Source organism: Myxocyprinus asiaticus, chromosome 11 (genome assembly GCF_019703515.2).
Source record: "Myxocyprinus asiaticus isolate MX2 ecotype Aquarium Trade chromosome 11, UBuf_Myxa_2, whole genome shotgun sequence".
NCBI classification, from domain to species: Eukaryota; Metazoa; Chordata; class Actinopteri; order Cypriniformes; family Catostomidae; genus Myxocyprinus; species Myxocyprinus asiaticus.
Genome location: NC_059354.1, coordinates 2946945 through 2964728, shown reverse-complemented (window position 1 = coordinate 2964728; position 17784 = coordinate 2946945). Strand labels below are relative to the sequence as shown.

Here is a 17784-nt window from a genome sequence, read left to right as displayed (position 1 = left end):
ATAATTCATTTATTTTTAAGATGATATAAAATATTTGGTTAAGTATTGTCTTAAGTGCTGTCCTAAACCCCAGAGAAGATCATGCACTCCATCTACGAAGCAGTGAGTGACGTCATGATACTTCAGGTCAAACCTGTCCTAATTCATTTCGGGCTACTACTTAATTAGACTTTTCATTTATCATCAGTATCTATCAATTCTTTTTTATTCTTCATTAGATTAAAGCAGAAGTGTATGATATCTATGCCACCAAACGGAACTGCAAAAACATCTGTTTTCAAACAGCTTTCTGAATACAGTCTGCAGTTGGTCGAACAGATAGTTGTTAAAGTTGTTAAAGCTCCACTCTCAGTTTAGGCTATTATTTCATAAGTTAGAAAATCCACTCCGTCAGCAGCTCTGAGCCTTTAGGACCTAAAGCATGTGATGAGTTTATAAAGCAATTCGCCTTCCCATTGTGTGTGTGGGTGGCTTGGTTTATATGGAAGGTGTGCAGTGTGGGATTTGATACATCCATTGTCAGGACACTGTCAACTCTAAATTCTAACATAGAGGTGTATGATCAACAGCTGAGGAGTCGATCTGGCAAAATGTCCCAGCAAAAAGACACACTCAAGGCATCAATCACACTGCATCTGTAAAGCTCAGATACTGAACGACACACCTCTGCATTCACAAACGCTCACCTTTTCTATATGAGCCCAATGACTGGCCCAAAGATGGTGTGTGCGGAGGACTCAAAAGACTCAATGGATCAACGTCACCACACACCCACGAGTGGATGGAAAGGCTGCAGCCCTCCTGACAATAACAGCAGAACACACAGATTGAAGAGCAAAGAATGACGGCAATAAAACACCAGAGGGTCATGTGATAACAAAACTCGAGCAAGTTCAAGCATGCATGGAACACCAGACCTGCGGACCAAAAAGACACTAGCACGGCATGATGTTGAGGACACTGTCAGTAATAGATAGTTGCAACAAAAAAGTAAATTGGTTTGGAAAGAAAAACTACGATTTGCGGTATATACTGTACTGTACTGTGTGAAACAGTGCTGTATGCCATATGTAAGGCGCAACATGAAGCAGAGGGGTCTTGTATCACTCTGAATGGGTTTCATTTGTGATAATCTGACTGTACATTATCCTGCTTATTACATGACTACCTTCCAAATAAATAAATAAATGGACATGAAATATTGATTTGCATTGAAATTATGTTGATATGTGAGAGTTAAGAAATCACAGTGTCTGTAGAAACAATAGATTTCAACCTCCAGTTTGCGTCAGAGTTTTGTTGGTGTTTATTTAGCTAAAATAACCCTCTGACTGCTCATCATCCCTCTTATTACAAGACAACTTGCCAAACAAATAAATGGACATGAAACATTGATTTGCGTTTAAATTATTTTATCAGCTTACTTGGAAAGATCGCAAAGCCATACAAAAAAAAGATGACTCGCATTACCCGGATGACCGGCGTTCTGACATCGTTTAATCCCAGATGTGCTGTTGTTTTACAATATTATCAGACCAATAGATGGCGCGATTGACTCACTGTGTATTAGCAGCGTTAATCCTGGCCAGAGACTATTTAGCAGAGACGCGCCACTTCTATTAAAGTTAATGGGAGAAAATGGAACACACAACGATCAACGGATGTAGAAAGAAGTCCCGCCTTACAGGTAAAAGAGCCAATCACCTTTTAGATACAGACATCGCCTGTCAAAATCAACTCGAGAATGCGTATGTGCATTAGCTATACAAGCCTGGACAATTGCGGAAATAACGTTCCAGAGATGGCCGACAGTGGACTGACTTGTTAGAAAGTTAGAAAGACTAGTCCTGGCCTACAGTGCACTTGAGTGACACAGTCTGTTTTAAAGCACTGACATGTGCAGTTTACAATCGAAATAAATCAGATGATCACACAATCATACACACACATTAGATAAAACTAGAGGCTCATTAAAGGTCATAATGTTCAGCAGAACACAATGCCACCCTCTCCGAAGGCTTTTAGCTGTTTAATTAAGAAACAAATGAGCTGGAAATGAGCTTCACATTTTTCCAAAAAGAGATAAAGAAAGAGAAACCATTAATTTACCCTACTCTTCTGAAACATTTGAAATGTTTCTCTCATAAATCTTAAGCGGTCCTCTGCGGCTGCCAGTAAATAAAGTGCTCTAATATTGGAAGAGAGGGTGGCTGTTTTATTATGGTAGTATTTCACATTGTGGTAATGATGATGCACACTGTAACCATCTCATAAAACTGCTATAAATCAACAGCATCCGCCGCATTCACATTTATGCCAGATAGCCCTTTACTTTGACTACTGATAATGTCTAATTATTCAACTATTAAAATTATGCTGCTTAAATATGAATTTAACAAATGTTATCGTGATCAGCAAGCTTCAACTTTTTCAGGGTAACAAATACCACACATTCATATTTTGAGCTACTATAAAAAAAAAAAAAAAAAAAACATCAAACAATAATTGAGGCGTATGAATGAACAGCAGGTGGCGCCCTTAACCCCATTGTAAGGCCCATTTTACACTCACCTCAATAGTAGCCTACGGGTCTCGTGTGTAAAACCAGTCTGACTGCATCTTTTCTGTGTTCTGTGTACAGAGATCAAATTCAGTGCTATGAATTGAATTATACAGTGAACACACCAGGATACAGGTTCAGCCAGGGGCGTAGATTCTAGGGGGGATGGTGGAGAGGTAACGGATGTTAATTTTAATGACTTCATTTCTTATGTAATATGTATGGCACTTTTATGGGCAAGGACGAGTTCAGTTTTTTTTATTATGTCTCACAAAGCGTACAATGGCTGTACCTTTTTTACTATAAATTCTTCTCCCTGCCCAGTAGGTGGCGATATGCACGGAGAATGTGTATCGCCAAAAACAAAAGAAGAATGTGAAAGTGGAGAATTATGTTTTAAAAAAAGCACTTAAATATTGATCTGTGTCTCACCCACACCTATCATATCACTTCAGAAGACATGGATTTAACCACTGGAGTCGTATGGATTACTTTTATGCTGTCTTTATGTGCTTTTGGAGCTTCAAAATGTTGCCCATTCATTTGCATAGCGAGGACCAACAGAGCTGAAATACTCTTCTAAAAATCTTCATTTTCGTTCTGCAGAAGTAATAAAGTCATACACATCTGGGATGGCATGAGAGTGAGTAAATTATGAGAGAATTTTCATTTTTGGGTGAACTATCTCTTTAACACACGAAACTCACTGGAAGTATCTGAAGAGTCCATCTGGTGAATCACACTGTTGAATATTTTGCCCTCCTATTTTAAAGTTGTTATTGTTGTTGTTGACAAATACCTGCATACCTGTATTGTAAAATTAAAGTGTAAAGTGAGATTTTACTGAATTTTAGAAGGAAGGAAATACTTGCCCGACAGCGCCTCCTCTGGCCGTTTTGTGGCATTACAGCTCCTGCAGCGAGCGCATGCGCATTCTCTGTTCGGCGGGCAGACCGAGGGTGCGCAAAAGCTGCAGTAGCATGGAGGTAACAAATATTACTACCGGGACACTTGTTTTATCTGTGTTAACAGTATACATTGAAATATACACACTGAGTCAACGTTAAGTCATCTTATTATTGCGTATTAGTAGTAAGGAATGTTAGGCATGCTTTTGACATGTTTAGCCAGCTGTGTGTCTGTGAACGGATTGACGTGCTGCTTTAGTGCATGTGTTCATTTTTCAAATTACTCTCTTGAACAAAAACATGCGAAGCTTGAACTTGTGGTATAATGTCTAAATGGACTGCTGTTGTTTCTGTTAGGGAGGTGGTTTTGGCCAGCGTTATTTTGGAGATAAGTCAGTCTAAAATGCTGACAAACATACAATGTTGTAATGTTTGAAGAACATTAACAATATGACGGAGAAAGCGTGAAAAAGACATCTAAAATGGCGCATGGAATGTTCCAGACGCTCCGTCAGGGGCCGGTTTCACTTTCAGTCGTTTGCTCTTGGATGTTACTCTTATTCTAGGAGGGATAATGTTCATATTCGTCTCCCACATAGACCCCTTTTTTACTTTAGTTCTAATTCGATGGAAACTTGCGCCTTGCCCGCCACCAAAATTATGAATTTTACTATCATTTAGGATAAGCTTATGAATGTTAAGTAGCTCCTGGTGACGTTGCTTCGCTATTTTCCTGCAGGGTCCAATCACGTTACTTAATTAATATTTATAAGGCAAGCCTTCGTCTTATGATTTGACTGGAATCATCTAGTCGAGAACGCCTGTCTTTCAGCCAATCAGTTAGGCCTGCTGAGCATACGTCACGGAATTTAATTAATATTCATAGCGTAAGCTTTCACCATAGCCGGACCCACTGGCAGTTTGCCATCCATGCCTTCTCTCACGCAAACTTACCAGCCGGGTTCGGCGATTTGCAGGCTCCAGTAGAAAACACCCACATGCAGTTAGAATGGCGCAGTATGTCACAATAAAATTAATCTAATAGCTTTAGGGAATTATGTAGCACATGGGTCATGCTGTTTTAATGGTGTATATCTCTAATAAGTAGGTGATAAGTCAAAAGTTGATGTCTGATTTTTGTCTCTGTGAATTTCATGTGTACAGGGACGTGACAGTAAAGAGCCAGAGCAGCTCAGGAAGCTGTTTATCGGTGGCCTCAGTTTTGAGACCACAGAGGACAGTTTGCGCGCTCACTTTGAGCAATGGGGTAAACTCACTGACTGCGTGGTGAGTAGACGGATCAGGATTGGTTTAATAACTTGTTGTGTTGTACTGGGTTACGTGGTATTCTTTGAAGCACAATGGAGTACCGTGTAAATACCATGCATGATTCAGGGTTCCCACGGTCATGGAAAACCTGTAAATATCAGGGAATTTTAAAATTGTGATTTCCAGGCCTGGAAAAGTCATGGAAATTAATATAATCTTCAAAGTCATGGAAAAATCATAGAATTTTTATTTTATTTTTTTTATAGTTAATATATTTTTATTTATTTTGCTCTGTCCTAAAATATTTAATTGGGGTGTTAAATTGAACTGGATTAAAAACACAGTGAAGAGTTCAAAATGTATCATGTTATTTAGAATACATGACCGCTAATCCCCACCCATTTTAGGATCACGCAATGCGTTCGGATGGATTACATTTAAAATGAAATGTTTTCAGTTGAACTTTTATCAAACAATGTTGTGGTTTCGTTTTTTACAAATTTGCGAATGTGATATTGGTGCCATTTTCACAATGAAAGGCTAAATGTTTGGCCATGGAAATTAGCTTTCAAGTCATGGAAAAGTCATGGAAATTCATTGGTTGAAAAGAGTGGGAACCCTGATGATTGGTATGTGAACACGATAATCACTCAGTACAAAGCACTTTTGCACTCTGATGTTTCACTATACCATGGCACTTCCACTGTACTTTTTAATAAGTATTGGAAATGCATACAAAAATTATATGTAACAGCAATGTAACTGCTGTAATTGATGATATCTTAAATGTCTCTTTCCTCAGGTAATGAGAGATCCAGGTAACAAACGCTCACGTGGTTTCGGTTTTGTGACGTACTCTTGCGTATCAGAAGTGGATGCGGCAATGGCAGCACGACCACACAAAGTGGACGGTCGCGTGGTTGAGCCCAAGCGTGCCGTTTCCCGAGAGGTGTGGTCTGATTCACTCGAACCATTAAGCTCCACATGGGTAGTTGACATGAAACTTCAAGTAATGTCAGCAGTGTCTGGTGGAGAGACATGCTGTACAAAAATTTTCAAATTCTTGTAGAATTATTATTAATGCAGTTTTATGACCACATATAGATTGAAAGTTTACATGGATAGGACTTTTAAAATGAATTTGTTCATTTCAGCAAAATAAAAATCGAATAAAATGAATAGTGTAAGCCTTTAAATAAAATGGTGACCAGTTAGAGCATCTGGGTTGTTCTGTGTCAACTCAGGAAAGAGTTTCCTGGTTCAAAATGTTGTTCTTGATCTTTTTTTTTTTTTTTTTTTTACTGGTGAAAGGATTATATAAATGACAATCACAGCCAAAATATGAAATGCCATGGATAAATATTTTTGGAGTAATCTTTTATTTTGTAGAGGGGAAAATTACAATTTTCTCCTACGATTTTGAAGCAAAACTACAAGTCAAAAAAACAGAGAGGTGACAGTGTCATTATTGTATTTTCACACAGATTATGCATTCAAGAGCTTTGCAGATGTACATTTCTAAAATCCAAACTAGAGGTAGACCGATATACCGGTTTTACCGATTCATCGGTGCCGATATTTGCTTTTTGGAACTATCGGTTATTGGCAAAAATCTGTGCCGATAGTTGCCAATAGTTTTAATTTAGTGAATGTAGGCTATATAAAGCTTAATTTGGTAAATACTTAAATATAGAGTATTGTTACGTAGTCAAGTCTACATTTCAAAATAAGTGTATTCCGAGTCCCTCGTCATGCACCAAATCTTTATTTTGTTGTGGTTATTATTGGGAGTTTGGTTGCACAATAAACTGCTGGTATTTTATTAATTTTGCAGCTTCAATGTCCGTGCCCGTCATAGGAAGGAAAGAATAAGAATTTTTAACATTCTATAAATCAGTTATAAAAACTATCAGCAGATTAATCGGTTATCAGCCTTTTCCACCACCTTAGTTATCAGTATTAGCAAAATCCACCAACGGTCAACCTCTAATTCAAACACTAAATATCCTGTAGGTATTGCACTAACTAAAAAGCTGTATGTGTCACTACACTTCATAATAATATATTGATGGACCCTCTAAAATGGAGATTTTGACATTATTGTTTTTATGTGAATAAATAAAGATAAGTTTCTAGTTTCAAAATGATTTGTACTTCATACCTTTGTTTTGTTGGATATGGAAAAACTTGAATAAATCTAGTATATATATTTTAACCTTAACATTTTGGTGTTGCAGGAATGTGTAAACTACTCATGTTCAGACCTGCTTAAAAAGTCCCACTACACTTTACAATAAGGTTTCATTTGTTAACATTAATTAACAACATTAGTTAACATGAACTAACTATGAACAATAATTAAGCATTTATTCATCCTAGTTAATGTTAATTTCAACATATACTAATAGATTTTTAAAATCAAAAGTTGTATTAGTTAACATTAGTTAATGCATTATGAACTAACATTGAACAATTGTATTTTTATTAACTATTTATAATATTTCATTAATATTAATAAATGCTGTAACAAATAAATTTTTAATTCATGATAACTAATGCATTTACTAATGTTAACAAATAGAATCCTATTGTAAAGTGTTACCAATTACTTTCAAATTGAGGTCCATTTAATTAAGCTATAGATTCTTACAGAGTTGCTCTCATTATCCAGGACTCTAATAAACCTGGAGCACATCTGACAGTGAAGAAGATATTTGTTGGTGGAATTAAGGAGGACACAGAAGAATATCATGTCAGAGAGTACTTTGAGCGGTATGGGAAAATCGAGAGCATCGATATAATGGAGGAGCGTCCAACTGGGAAAAAGAGAGGATTCTGTTTCGTCACCTTTGATGATCATGATACTGTGGATAAAATTGTCGGTGAGCGAAGACGGATACCACCATTTGCATTGAAGTAAAAATTGCATCTATGTTGTTAAACTGTTACACATGCAGGCACCAAGGAATACAAGATGAGGTCTCGTAATTGAGCAAACTGATCTGTGTGTTTCATGTGTTTGGCTCATAATGCATTATTTGTCATTTTTTTATCAGTACAAAAATATCACACAATCAACTCCCATAACTGTGAAGTGAGGAAGGCTCTTCCTAAACAGGAAATGCAGGCAGCTTCTAACCAGAGATGTAAGTAGCATGTTTTATACTTAACACCCGCTCTTTTGCCACTAGTGCAACAATGGATAATTCAGCAATAAGGTACTAGTTTTTGTCATGGATTCAGGCACAATGCACGTTTACAATTTTGCATGGCCTTAAATGCCTTCTGGCTTAGCTAAATAGTTACTACATGATAAAAAATATTAAGGATACATTTTCATTAAAATTGTATTTTATTCAGAAAACCTGTCAATGTCATCACAGATCAGAACTATTGGAGTTTTTATTTGCTATGGTGTTCGAAGCTGTACAAGTGCATACGCTTATAGTGCAGGCATTTTACACCATTTGTGCGTAAGATATCTAGCACAAGAATAGGTATTAAACATTTTTTTTTCTTTCTCAGATCGCGGTGGAGGTGGGGGCAATTTTATGGGCAGAGGTGGAAACTTCGGAGGTGGCAACTTTGGCAGAGGTAAGATGACATCTGATACAGTACATCTGATCCTATCTTAAGTGTAGATCTTGTACAGTGGCACCTAAAGTTTAAATATGCCTGCGCTAATCTTCTTGGATGATGTTGTGTCTTTACAGGGGGGTACGGAGGAGGCCGGGGTGGCTACGGAGGAGATGGATACAATGGATTTGGTCGGGACAGTACTATTATGCAAACATTAAATCAGACTCCTTTGCAAAAAAAAAAAAAAAAAAAGTGTTTATTTGTGGCAATGCTTGCTTGAATTTTGTCACAGTGCTTTGCTGGAACACTATTTTTTGTAAAGGCTGTTTTTGCATTGTTCTATGTCTCATCAGTTTATGATAAAGTCAGTCAGTCTGAGTTGCAGTATTACCACTGAAGTACTTGCTTGTGCTTTGGTGTTAGGTGGTAACTGTGGTGGGGGTCCTGGCTATGGCGGTGGTCGTGGGGGATATGGTGGAGGTCCTGGATATGGTAACCAAGGCGGAGGGGGCTTTGGAGGATATGATAACTACAATGATGGAGGAAATTTTGGTGGTACTTAATCATTAAAGCTAAGACACTCATTTGGCATTAAAATTACTGCATTAGCATGCTGTCTGAACTTGAATTGAAGACTGAATAAATTCATTAATTTTAATTATTATTTTTTTTTTTTTTTTTTTTTTTTAAATGTAATTTTCGAAGTGTTGGTAAAAATGGTAAAATAAGCATTTACATATGACTTATTATAGTAGTACTGTTATCAGTACAATCACTCCTGAATTCACACACTTGAATTGTGATTTCAGGTAACTTTGGTGGTGGTGGAGGCGGGGGAGGAGGTGGAAATTACAATGACTTTGGGAATTATGGAGGGCAGCAGTCCAACTACGGCCCCATGAAGGGAAACAACTTTGGAGGAAGGAACTCAGGACCTTATGGAGGTAAATACATTTATAAATAAAGCAATACTCATTACTCGACAGAAGGGCTGGTTAAAAACATAGATTTTCTGATTGAACATAATTTTCATTCTAACAATCCTGATATAGATTTTTCCAAATCCCAAGATTAATCTTTCAATCTATGTGGCAACCCTCCACAATTTAACTTAATCACATGCTTATGCGACTAAATTTTGAGCTATGCGACTAAAAATGTCTGTGATTTGCCACTGGCTGGTAATGTTGAGAGTATAGTGAAGAAGTTCAGCAGTGAGATCCTTTCACTGCATGTTGAGAGTAAAAGTTTGGTTTGGCTCATTCTGTATGTCCAAAGACGAGATCCATGCAGTCAGTTTGTCATTGAATAATGCCTCTTTTAATATCCTCTCTGTCCTTTACAGTCAGTTGTTCATCAAAAACAAGAAAAAAAGAGACATTTAATTCTAATCGCACATAGCACGGATGCGGTAAAGAATCCATTCGACTCCACTCTTGTTAATATGTGTTCAAGCAAAACCCTTCTGTGAGACTCACTGAACTGATGTTATTGCTAAAGAGACAGTACCATTTTAACACTTGTTCTACATATTAAGGTAAATAGTACAAATTCTGCATGTAACATAAATATTTGCAATATAATATGTAATTTCAGTCTTATTTATGGGTGGAATACATGGTATTTGTATATTTAAGAAAAAAACTTAACATGTGACAAATTATCAAAAACTAATGATAATATTTGTAAAATTAAATTTAGAAGGTCCCCTTTATAATTAATAGCATTAGCTGAGAGAGAATCTATTTTATATATAAGCAAATGACATTATTACTGTAATATACCAAAATGAATCAAAATAGAAATCGGAATCAAATCGAATCGAGAGTTTTTGAATCGAATCAGCAAATCTGTACCAATACCCAGCCCCACTCAGGAGCTTTCAGCACAAACAAAAAATGACAATGGTATTCTCTGAAGTACTTTTTAGCAACCTAAAAAATCATTCAGTATCATGGTACTGAAGGCCATACAGCAAAACCATACCACTCAGAGTTGACTGGAGAATGCCTTTTATTTTCCAATTCACTTTCTGAATTCAATTAGAATTTACATTGAGGTGGCAAACAGGATGCTGAATTGTAATTTGAATTTAAGGAATTAGAATTGAAATGGAATAAAATTGTTACGTTTGTCTTCATAAAAATCTTTGTGCATTTAATTTTGTGTATATTTAATGATATTTCATAAGTGAAAGTAATGTTCCATTCAGGTGGCTATGGCTCTGGTGGTGGAGGCGGGGGCTTTGGGTCCAGACGATATTAACGTGTTTTTGTCTGTGGTAAGTTCAGCTCCATGTCTACTGCAACACAGACTCCACTGAAGAGTTACACAGGACGACTTGTGATGTGTTTTACCCTGTGTGTGTTCAACAGGCTTCAGATCCACAGTTAGATGGAGAGATGAGAGGAAAGATTACTGAGAGAAAGTGGGAGGGGCCAAGATCTGCCAGTTATAGCTCTTACTGCAGCAGACTTTAATATTAGCTGCGAGAGAGTGTAGCCAGACACTCCAGAACTAGTGTGTGTTAGTGTATGCACATTCCTTTGATATTCTTCTTTAGCCATTCATATTTTCTTTGTGCTTTCCACACACCCCAAACCCCCCTGTGATTTTTGTGAGCGTTGTTTGAGAGTAAAAGAAAGCTATTATGTTATCAAACACTGTATCAAGAGCAGTCTTAAATAATTTGTTTGAGTTTCAGATGTTGTGGCCTTCAGTATTATTTGGAGAGAAAAAAGGACATGTTGGTTTTTATTTTTGATTTGATGACAGTGATGTCATGTCAGTGTTTCGTGTATTTTGATATATTGTGAGTATACAGTGCCTGTGCTGTTTCTCCTGAGATGTATGAACCATTGAATGAAAAACAGAGTAGACTTTATCAGATCTGAGGGCATGTAACACATTAAACCTGTAAAGATAGAAGTTTAGATTGTTTAACTATTTTGACAAATGAAAAAAGAAACCAGCTGAAATAAAGTTGTGTAGTAACTTGTCTAACCAAGTTTAGTGCGTCATTGAGTCTGAAAGAGAGTGCAGCTGTTCTGAGCGTATGTTGTTGTGTATGAGATTAGAGAGACCTCAAGGCCTAGATAGGGCTGGGCGATATATTAATATTCACAATATATTCCTGATGATTTTGCTGGCGATAAAAAAGTAAACAACATAGTGAATGTCACAATGGTTTTGATGCTCTTTATTTTGCCATTACGTTTACTAAAGGCAGTGCCTTTAGACAAGATTCCTTGTTGTCTTGGGCGATGTATTGCACAATGTACTATTAATGATTTTTCTGGAGGTACAAAATTAAGCAACATTGTGAACATCACAATTATTTTTAAGTGATTTGTATTTGGCCATGCCTTTTACACTAGTTTTGTAGTTCCTCATATCTCAAACGGCGATGTTCAGACTTAGGTAGCAAAAAGAGCACTCCAGTTTATAAGTTCGATTCATTTCTGTGAATCAGTTTCCACAAATCAATTCAAAGCTCTGATTTAACAGTTTGTTTGTGCCATCACCAAAAACGTACACTGTAGTTTCAAATGTCACATTGTCATTTATCAACAAAAATATCAAAATGTAGTTGCACAGGCAGGAAAAATGGCAGCAAAATGTGACCATTTAGTCACAGTCTGGAGCCCTGAAATTTGATTAATTTAATGAAACAGTTAACTCTGATTCAACTATGTTTGCGTCACCACTCAAATGTTGACTGAAGTCTCTGTTGTGGCATTTCTGTACGTTAAAATGTTTTTTTTTATTATTATCATGCATTATTAAATTGGTGCATATAATTAAAATTATCAAAACATATATATTTTATTATAATTAAAAATAATAATATGCTTAGTGACTCCAGTCAGGCTTCCCCGGTTGCTAGGGTGGGTAGAGTCACATTGCGTTAACCTCCTCGTGGTCGCTATAATGTGGTTCTCGCTCTCAGTGGGGTGCATGGTGAGTTGTGCGTGGATGCTGCGGAGAATAGTGTGAGCCTTCACACGTGCTAGGTCTCTGCGGTAACGCTCACTAAGCCATATGATAAGATACGTGGATTGACGGTCTCAGACGTGGAGGCAACTGAGATTCATCCTCCACCACCCGGATTGAGGCGAGTCACTACGCCACCATGAGCACATTGGGAATTGGGCATGCCAAATTGGGGAGAAACCCCCCCCTCAATATTTTAATATATAATGTATATTAAATATGACTTTTTATTATTTTCAATAAAAATTTGAAAATTCGTCGAATGTGAGATAAAAAAAAATGCACATTCAATGCCAAGCACTGACAATGACTTACATTCTTGGACTAAAACAGATGCAATGCAACAAATAAAACAGAACATGGGTTACAAATGCTCAATTTCCTTTTAAATTGATACAGAGTCTGAAAAAATGCATCGTTTCTTCATCAGACTCTGGGGGAAAAAAAAAAACACGAGACACGGCGCTCCATCTAGTGCATGTTTACATAGAAAAACACGGATGTGTTCAGAGTGAATGCGCCCCATGATAATGTTAAGTGGTCCTGTGTGAAAGTATTTGCCCCCTTAGTTATTAAATTCCCAAATCTATGAAACTGCATTCATAATAGGGTTTAGCTGGACTAGACACACCCAGGCCTGATTACTGCCAGCGCTGTTCAATCAAATCAGCACCTAAATATAACTTTTTCAGCAACGTGAAGTTGGCTAAAATGTCTCACCCAGTAGCACACAATGCCAAAGTCGAAAGAAATTCCAGAAATGATGAGGGAAAAAGGTTACAGCAGTCTGGGAAGGGTTACAAAGCTATTTCAAAGTCTCTGGGACTCCAAAGAACCACAGTGAGAGCCAATAGCTCCAAATGCAGAAAACTTGGCACAGTAGTGAACCTTCCCAGAAGTGGCTGACCTTGCAAAATTCCTCCAAGAGCACAGCAACAACTCATCCAGGAAGTCACAAAAATGCAAAGGACAACATCCAAGGAACTGCAGGCCTCTCTCGCATCAGTAAAGGTCACTGTTCATGACTCCACTATCAGAAAGTCACTGGCCAAAAATGGCATCCATGGAAGCATGGCGAGGTGAAAACCACTGCTAACCCAGAAGAACATTAAAGCTCATCTGAATTTTGCCAAAACACACCTTGATGATCCTCAAACCTTTTGGGAGAATGTTCTGTGGACTGATGAGTCAAAAGTGGAACTGTTTGGAAGACTGGTGTCCCGTTACATCGGGTGTAAATCAAACACAGAATTCCACAAAAGAACATCATACCTACGGTCAAGCATGGTGGTGCAAGTGTGACGGTGTGGGGATGCTTTGCTGCTTCAGGGCCAGGGCGACTTGTAATAATTGAGGGAATCATGAATTCTGCTCTCTACCAGAAAATCCTAAAGGAGAACCTCCGGTCATCAATCCATGAGTTGAAGCTCAAGCGCAACTGGATTATGCAGCAAGACAATGATCCAAAGCATAGTAGTAAGTCCACCTCTGAATGGCTCAAAAGAAGCTAAATTAAAGATTTGGAGTGGCCTAGTCAAAGTCCTGACTTGAACCTGATTGAGATGCTGTGGCGGGAAATTAAACAGGCAGTTCATGCTCAAAAACTCTCCAATGTGGCTGAACTAAAGCAGTTCTGCAAAGAAGAGTGGGCCAAAATTCCCGTACATCATTGTGAAAGAATGATCTCCAGTTATCTGAATCATTTGTTTGCAGTTGTTGCTGCTAAAGGTGGCACAACCAGCTATTAAGTTTAAGGGGGCAGTTAGTTTTTCACATGGGTGAAATAAACTCAGCAAAAAAAAAAAAAAGAAACATCCTCTCACTTTCAACTGCTTTTATTTTCAGCAAATTTAACGTGTAAATATTTGTATGAACATAAAAAGATTCAACAACTAAGACATAAACTGAAAAAGTTTCACAGATATGTGACTAACAGAAATGGAATAATGTGTCCCTGAACAAAGGGAGGGTCAAAATCAAAAGTAACAGTCAGTATCTGGTGTGGCCACCAGCTGCATTAAGTAATGCGTTGCATCTCCTCCTCATGGACTGCACCAGATTTGCCAGTTCTTGCTGTGAGATGTTACCCCACGCTTCCACCAAGGCACTTGCAAGTTCCCAGACGTGCTCAATGGGATTGAGATCCGGGCTCTTTGCTGGCCATGGCAGAACACTGATATTCCTGTCTTGCAGGAAATCACGCACAGAATGAGCAGTATGGCTGGTGGCATTGTCATGCTGGAGGGTCATGTCAGGATGAGCCTGCAGGAAGGGTACCACATGAGGGAGGAGGATGTCTTCCCTGTAACGCACAGCATTGAGATTGCTTGCAATGACAACAAGCTCAGTCCGATGATGCTGTGACACACCGCCCCAGACCATGATGGACCCTCCACCTCCAAATCGATCCTGCTCCAGAATACAGGCCTCAGTGTAACGCTGATTCCTTCAGCGATAAACGCGAATCCGACCATCACCCCTGGTGAGACAAAACCGTGACTCGTCAGTGAAGAGCACTGTTGCCAGTCCTGTCTGGTCCAGCGAAGGTGGGTTTGTGTCCATAGGCGATGTTGTTGCCGGTGATGTCTGGTAAGGACCTGCCTTACAACAGGCCTACAAGCCCTCAGTCCAGCCTCTCTCAGCCTATTGCGGACAGTCTGAGCACTGATGGAGGGATTGTGCGTTCCTGGTGTAACTCAGGCAGTTGTTGTTGCCATCCTGTACCTGTCCTGCAGGTGTGATATTCGGATGTACCGATCCTGTGCAGGTGTTGTTACATGTGGTCAGCCACTGCTAGGACAGTCAGCTGTCCTTCCTGTCTCCCTGTAGCGCTGTCTTAGGTGTCTCACAGTACGGACATTACAATTTATTGCCCTGGCCACATCTGCAGTCCTCATGCCTCCATGCAGTATGCCTAAGGCACGTTCACGCAGGGACCCTGGGCATCTTTCTATTGGTGTTTTTCAGAGTCAGTAGAAAGTTCTCTTTAGTGTCCTAAGTTTTTATAACTGTGACCTTAATTGCCTACCGTCTGTAAGCTGTTAGTGTCTTAACGACCGTTCCACAGGTGCTTGTTCATTAATTGTTTATGGTTCATTGAACAAGCATGGAAAACATTGTTTAAACCCTTTACAATAAAGATCTGTAAAGTTATTTGGATTTTTACAAAATTATCTTTAAAATACAGTGTCCTGAAAAAGGGCCGTTGCTGAGTTTAGGTGTTGGATAATTTTTTTGCTGCAATAAAAAAAATTATATATTTGAAAACTGTATTTTGTGTTTACTCAGGTTGCCTTTGTTTTATGTTATATCTCATTTGAAGATCTAAAACAATTAAGTATGAAAAATGCACAAAAATAGAACCAGGAAGGGGGCAAATACTTTTTCACAGCACAGGAATACCATGAAAAGGGTCACATATTTTTAGCTATATCGCCCAGCCCTAGGCCTAGACAGAAACTGACAAAAGACAGTCCGTTTTATCATAACAAGAAGTTATCGGTCTCTCAGACTTACAGGTCGGTCTCAGCTGTCAAGTGTGTATGATACAAAAATGAGACAGGAGGAAAGGATAAACACGTTTGCATTGCGAGCCGAGTGTGTGGAGCAAAGCCAGCCAGTGTGTCTTCAGAAAGCTAGCATCTGTTTTCGTGAGTCTAGCTGTACACCATGAGAGCGAAGGAAGGCTAGCGGCAAGCCAATGCTAGCGTGAGACCCAGCAGTGAGAATGAGGGTTTGAGACAGAAGAGGAAGAAAGAGTCATAGGAGCAGGTAAGAGTAACTGTTCTGCTTAATTTACAGATGGGAAAAGAGGCGCCTGATCTACTGTAAGTGGCTGAAAATCTTTTATGACACGTTTTCAGCGGTGGTTCTGGATGGGTAAGATTAATAAATATGCAAAATATATGTGGATTTGTTAAAGATTTCCTCCCATAGTTGCACAGAAGGATTCAGTAAATGCAAAAGAGAATATGGTATGTGTTGGTGTAGGTCATGAAACATATTTCATCCCAAAATTGTTTGATTATTTTATTTTTTACTGGAGAATTTTTTATTATTATTATTTATTTGTATTTTCTCCCCAATTTGGAATGCCCAATTCCCAATGCGCTCTAAGACCTCATGGTGGCGTAGTTACTCACCTCAATCCGGATGGCGGAGGACGAATCTCAGTTGCCTCCGTGTCTGAGACTGTCAATCCACGCATCTTATCATGTGGCTTGTTGAGCGCATTACTGCAGAGACATAGCGTGTGTGGAGGCATCACGCTATTCTCTGCGGCATCCACGCACAACATTATAGCGACTATGAGGAGGTTACCCCATGTGACTCTACCCTCCTTAGCAACCGGGCCAATTTGGTTGCTTAGGAGACCTGGCTGGAGTCACTCAGCACACCCTGGATTCAAACTCACGACTCCAGGGGTGGCACTCGCTGAGCTACCCAGGCCCCTCTACTGGAGACATTTTTAATGTAATACAATAATAATAAAAAAGGACTATTTTCAGTCATTAGAATGTAATGATAACCATTATGAATAATGGGAATATTAAAGGAATGGAGAAATAAAATGTCTGAATTAATTAATGGCCCATTAATTTTATGAGATGTCTTGGTTGTCTTAATATTCATTTTTTATTTTATATATATATATATATAATTATTCAAATGAATTTATTTAAAATTATTTTGATTTTGAGATGTAATGAGAGCTAGACATGTTTTAATAAGATTCACCAATGTAAACGACAACATTTTTGCTGAATCTTCATTCAGCTTCAGGAAATAGATGTGTTTCTCATTATCTCAATCTCAATTAACTGTTCTGAACTCCATAACACAATAGTTTCCAGTTTAGACCAAAAGTTTTCTAGTAGAATATTTGTTCTGGGAGGATATTTTCTCATTTTGGGCAAATATAATCCACATATATTCATATAATAATTTTCTAAGATATTTTAATAGTCTTAATAATTCTCACGAAACCTGTCAAGACAAAGTCCTGGTCCTTTTTGACTCCAAAATCAAAAGAAACAAATTATATTTTAGCTCATTTTATTTTGCATATTGAACATTAAGCCAATTTTTAGAGCCACTAAGATTTTTTACATTGTGAAATCATTTTCATGACATTACCCCCCACTCCTCATTCTCATTACTGTGCGAAAAATGAGGCCTATGATTTCAATTATGAAGTATTTATACATCATAGTCTTACTCTTTTGGTACTGGAAATCGTTTTTTGCTGATTTTAAGAAAAAAGTAATTGTAGCATCTTTTTTACAGTAAGGAGAAATGTAATTGTAAACAATAAGAATAGTAAGAGTAAAACATCCAAACACATTGCGGTAATGAGAATTGGGGGGATTCAACACAAAGTCGTCCGTCCAATGTGTGTTAACAGTATATATATACAGGTGCATCTCAATAAATTAGAATGTCGTGGAAAAGTTCATTTATTTCAGTAATTCAACT

At 38.1% G+C, this 17784-nt stretch overlaps 1 protein-coding gene across 2 annotated transcripts; it reads left to right on the top strand.

Moving 5' to 3' along the window:
* Positions 1 to 3484: 3484 nt before the first annotated feature.
* On the top strand, positions 3485 to 17784 carry LOC127448360 (heterogeneous nuclear ribonucleoprotein A3-like). 2 transcript variants are annotated; one of them, XM_051710828.1, is made up of 11 exons: positions 3485 to 3546; positions 4633 to 4755; positions 5540 to 5686; positions 7409 to 7619; positions 7794 to 7883; positions 8263 to 8331; positions 8451 to 8504; positions 8740 to 8871; positions 9126 to 9260; positions 10529 to 10597; positions 16111 to 17784. In XM_051710828.1, exons 1-10 carry the CDS (start codon positions 3487 to 3489, stop codon positions 10579 to 10581), a joined length of 1074 nt encoding a protein of 357 aa, XP_051566788.1. In that variant the 5' UTR covers positions 3485 to 3486; the 3' UTR covers positions 10582 to 10597; positions 16111 to 17784. The 2 variants fall into 2 exon arrangements, with proteins under 2 accessions (XP_051566788.1, XP_051566787.1); XM_051710827.1 differs by lacking the exon at positions 16111 to 17784 and adding an exon at positions 10692 to 14158.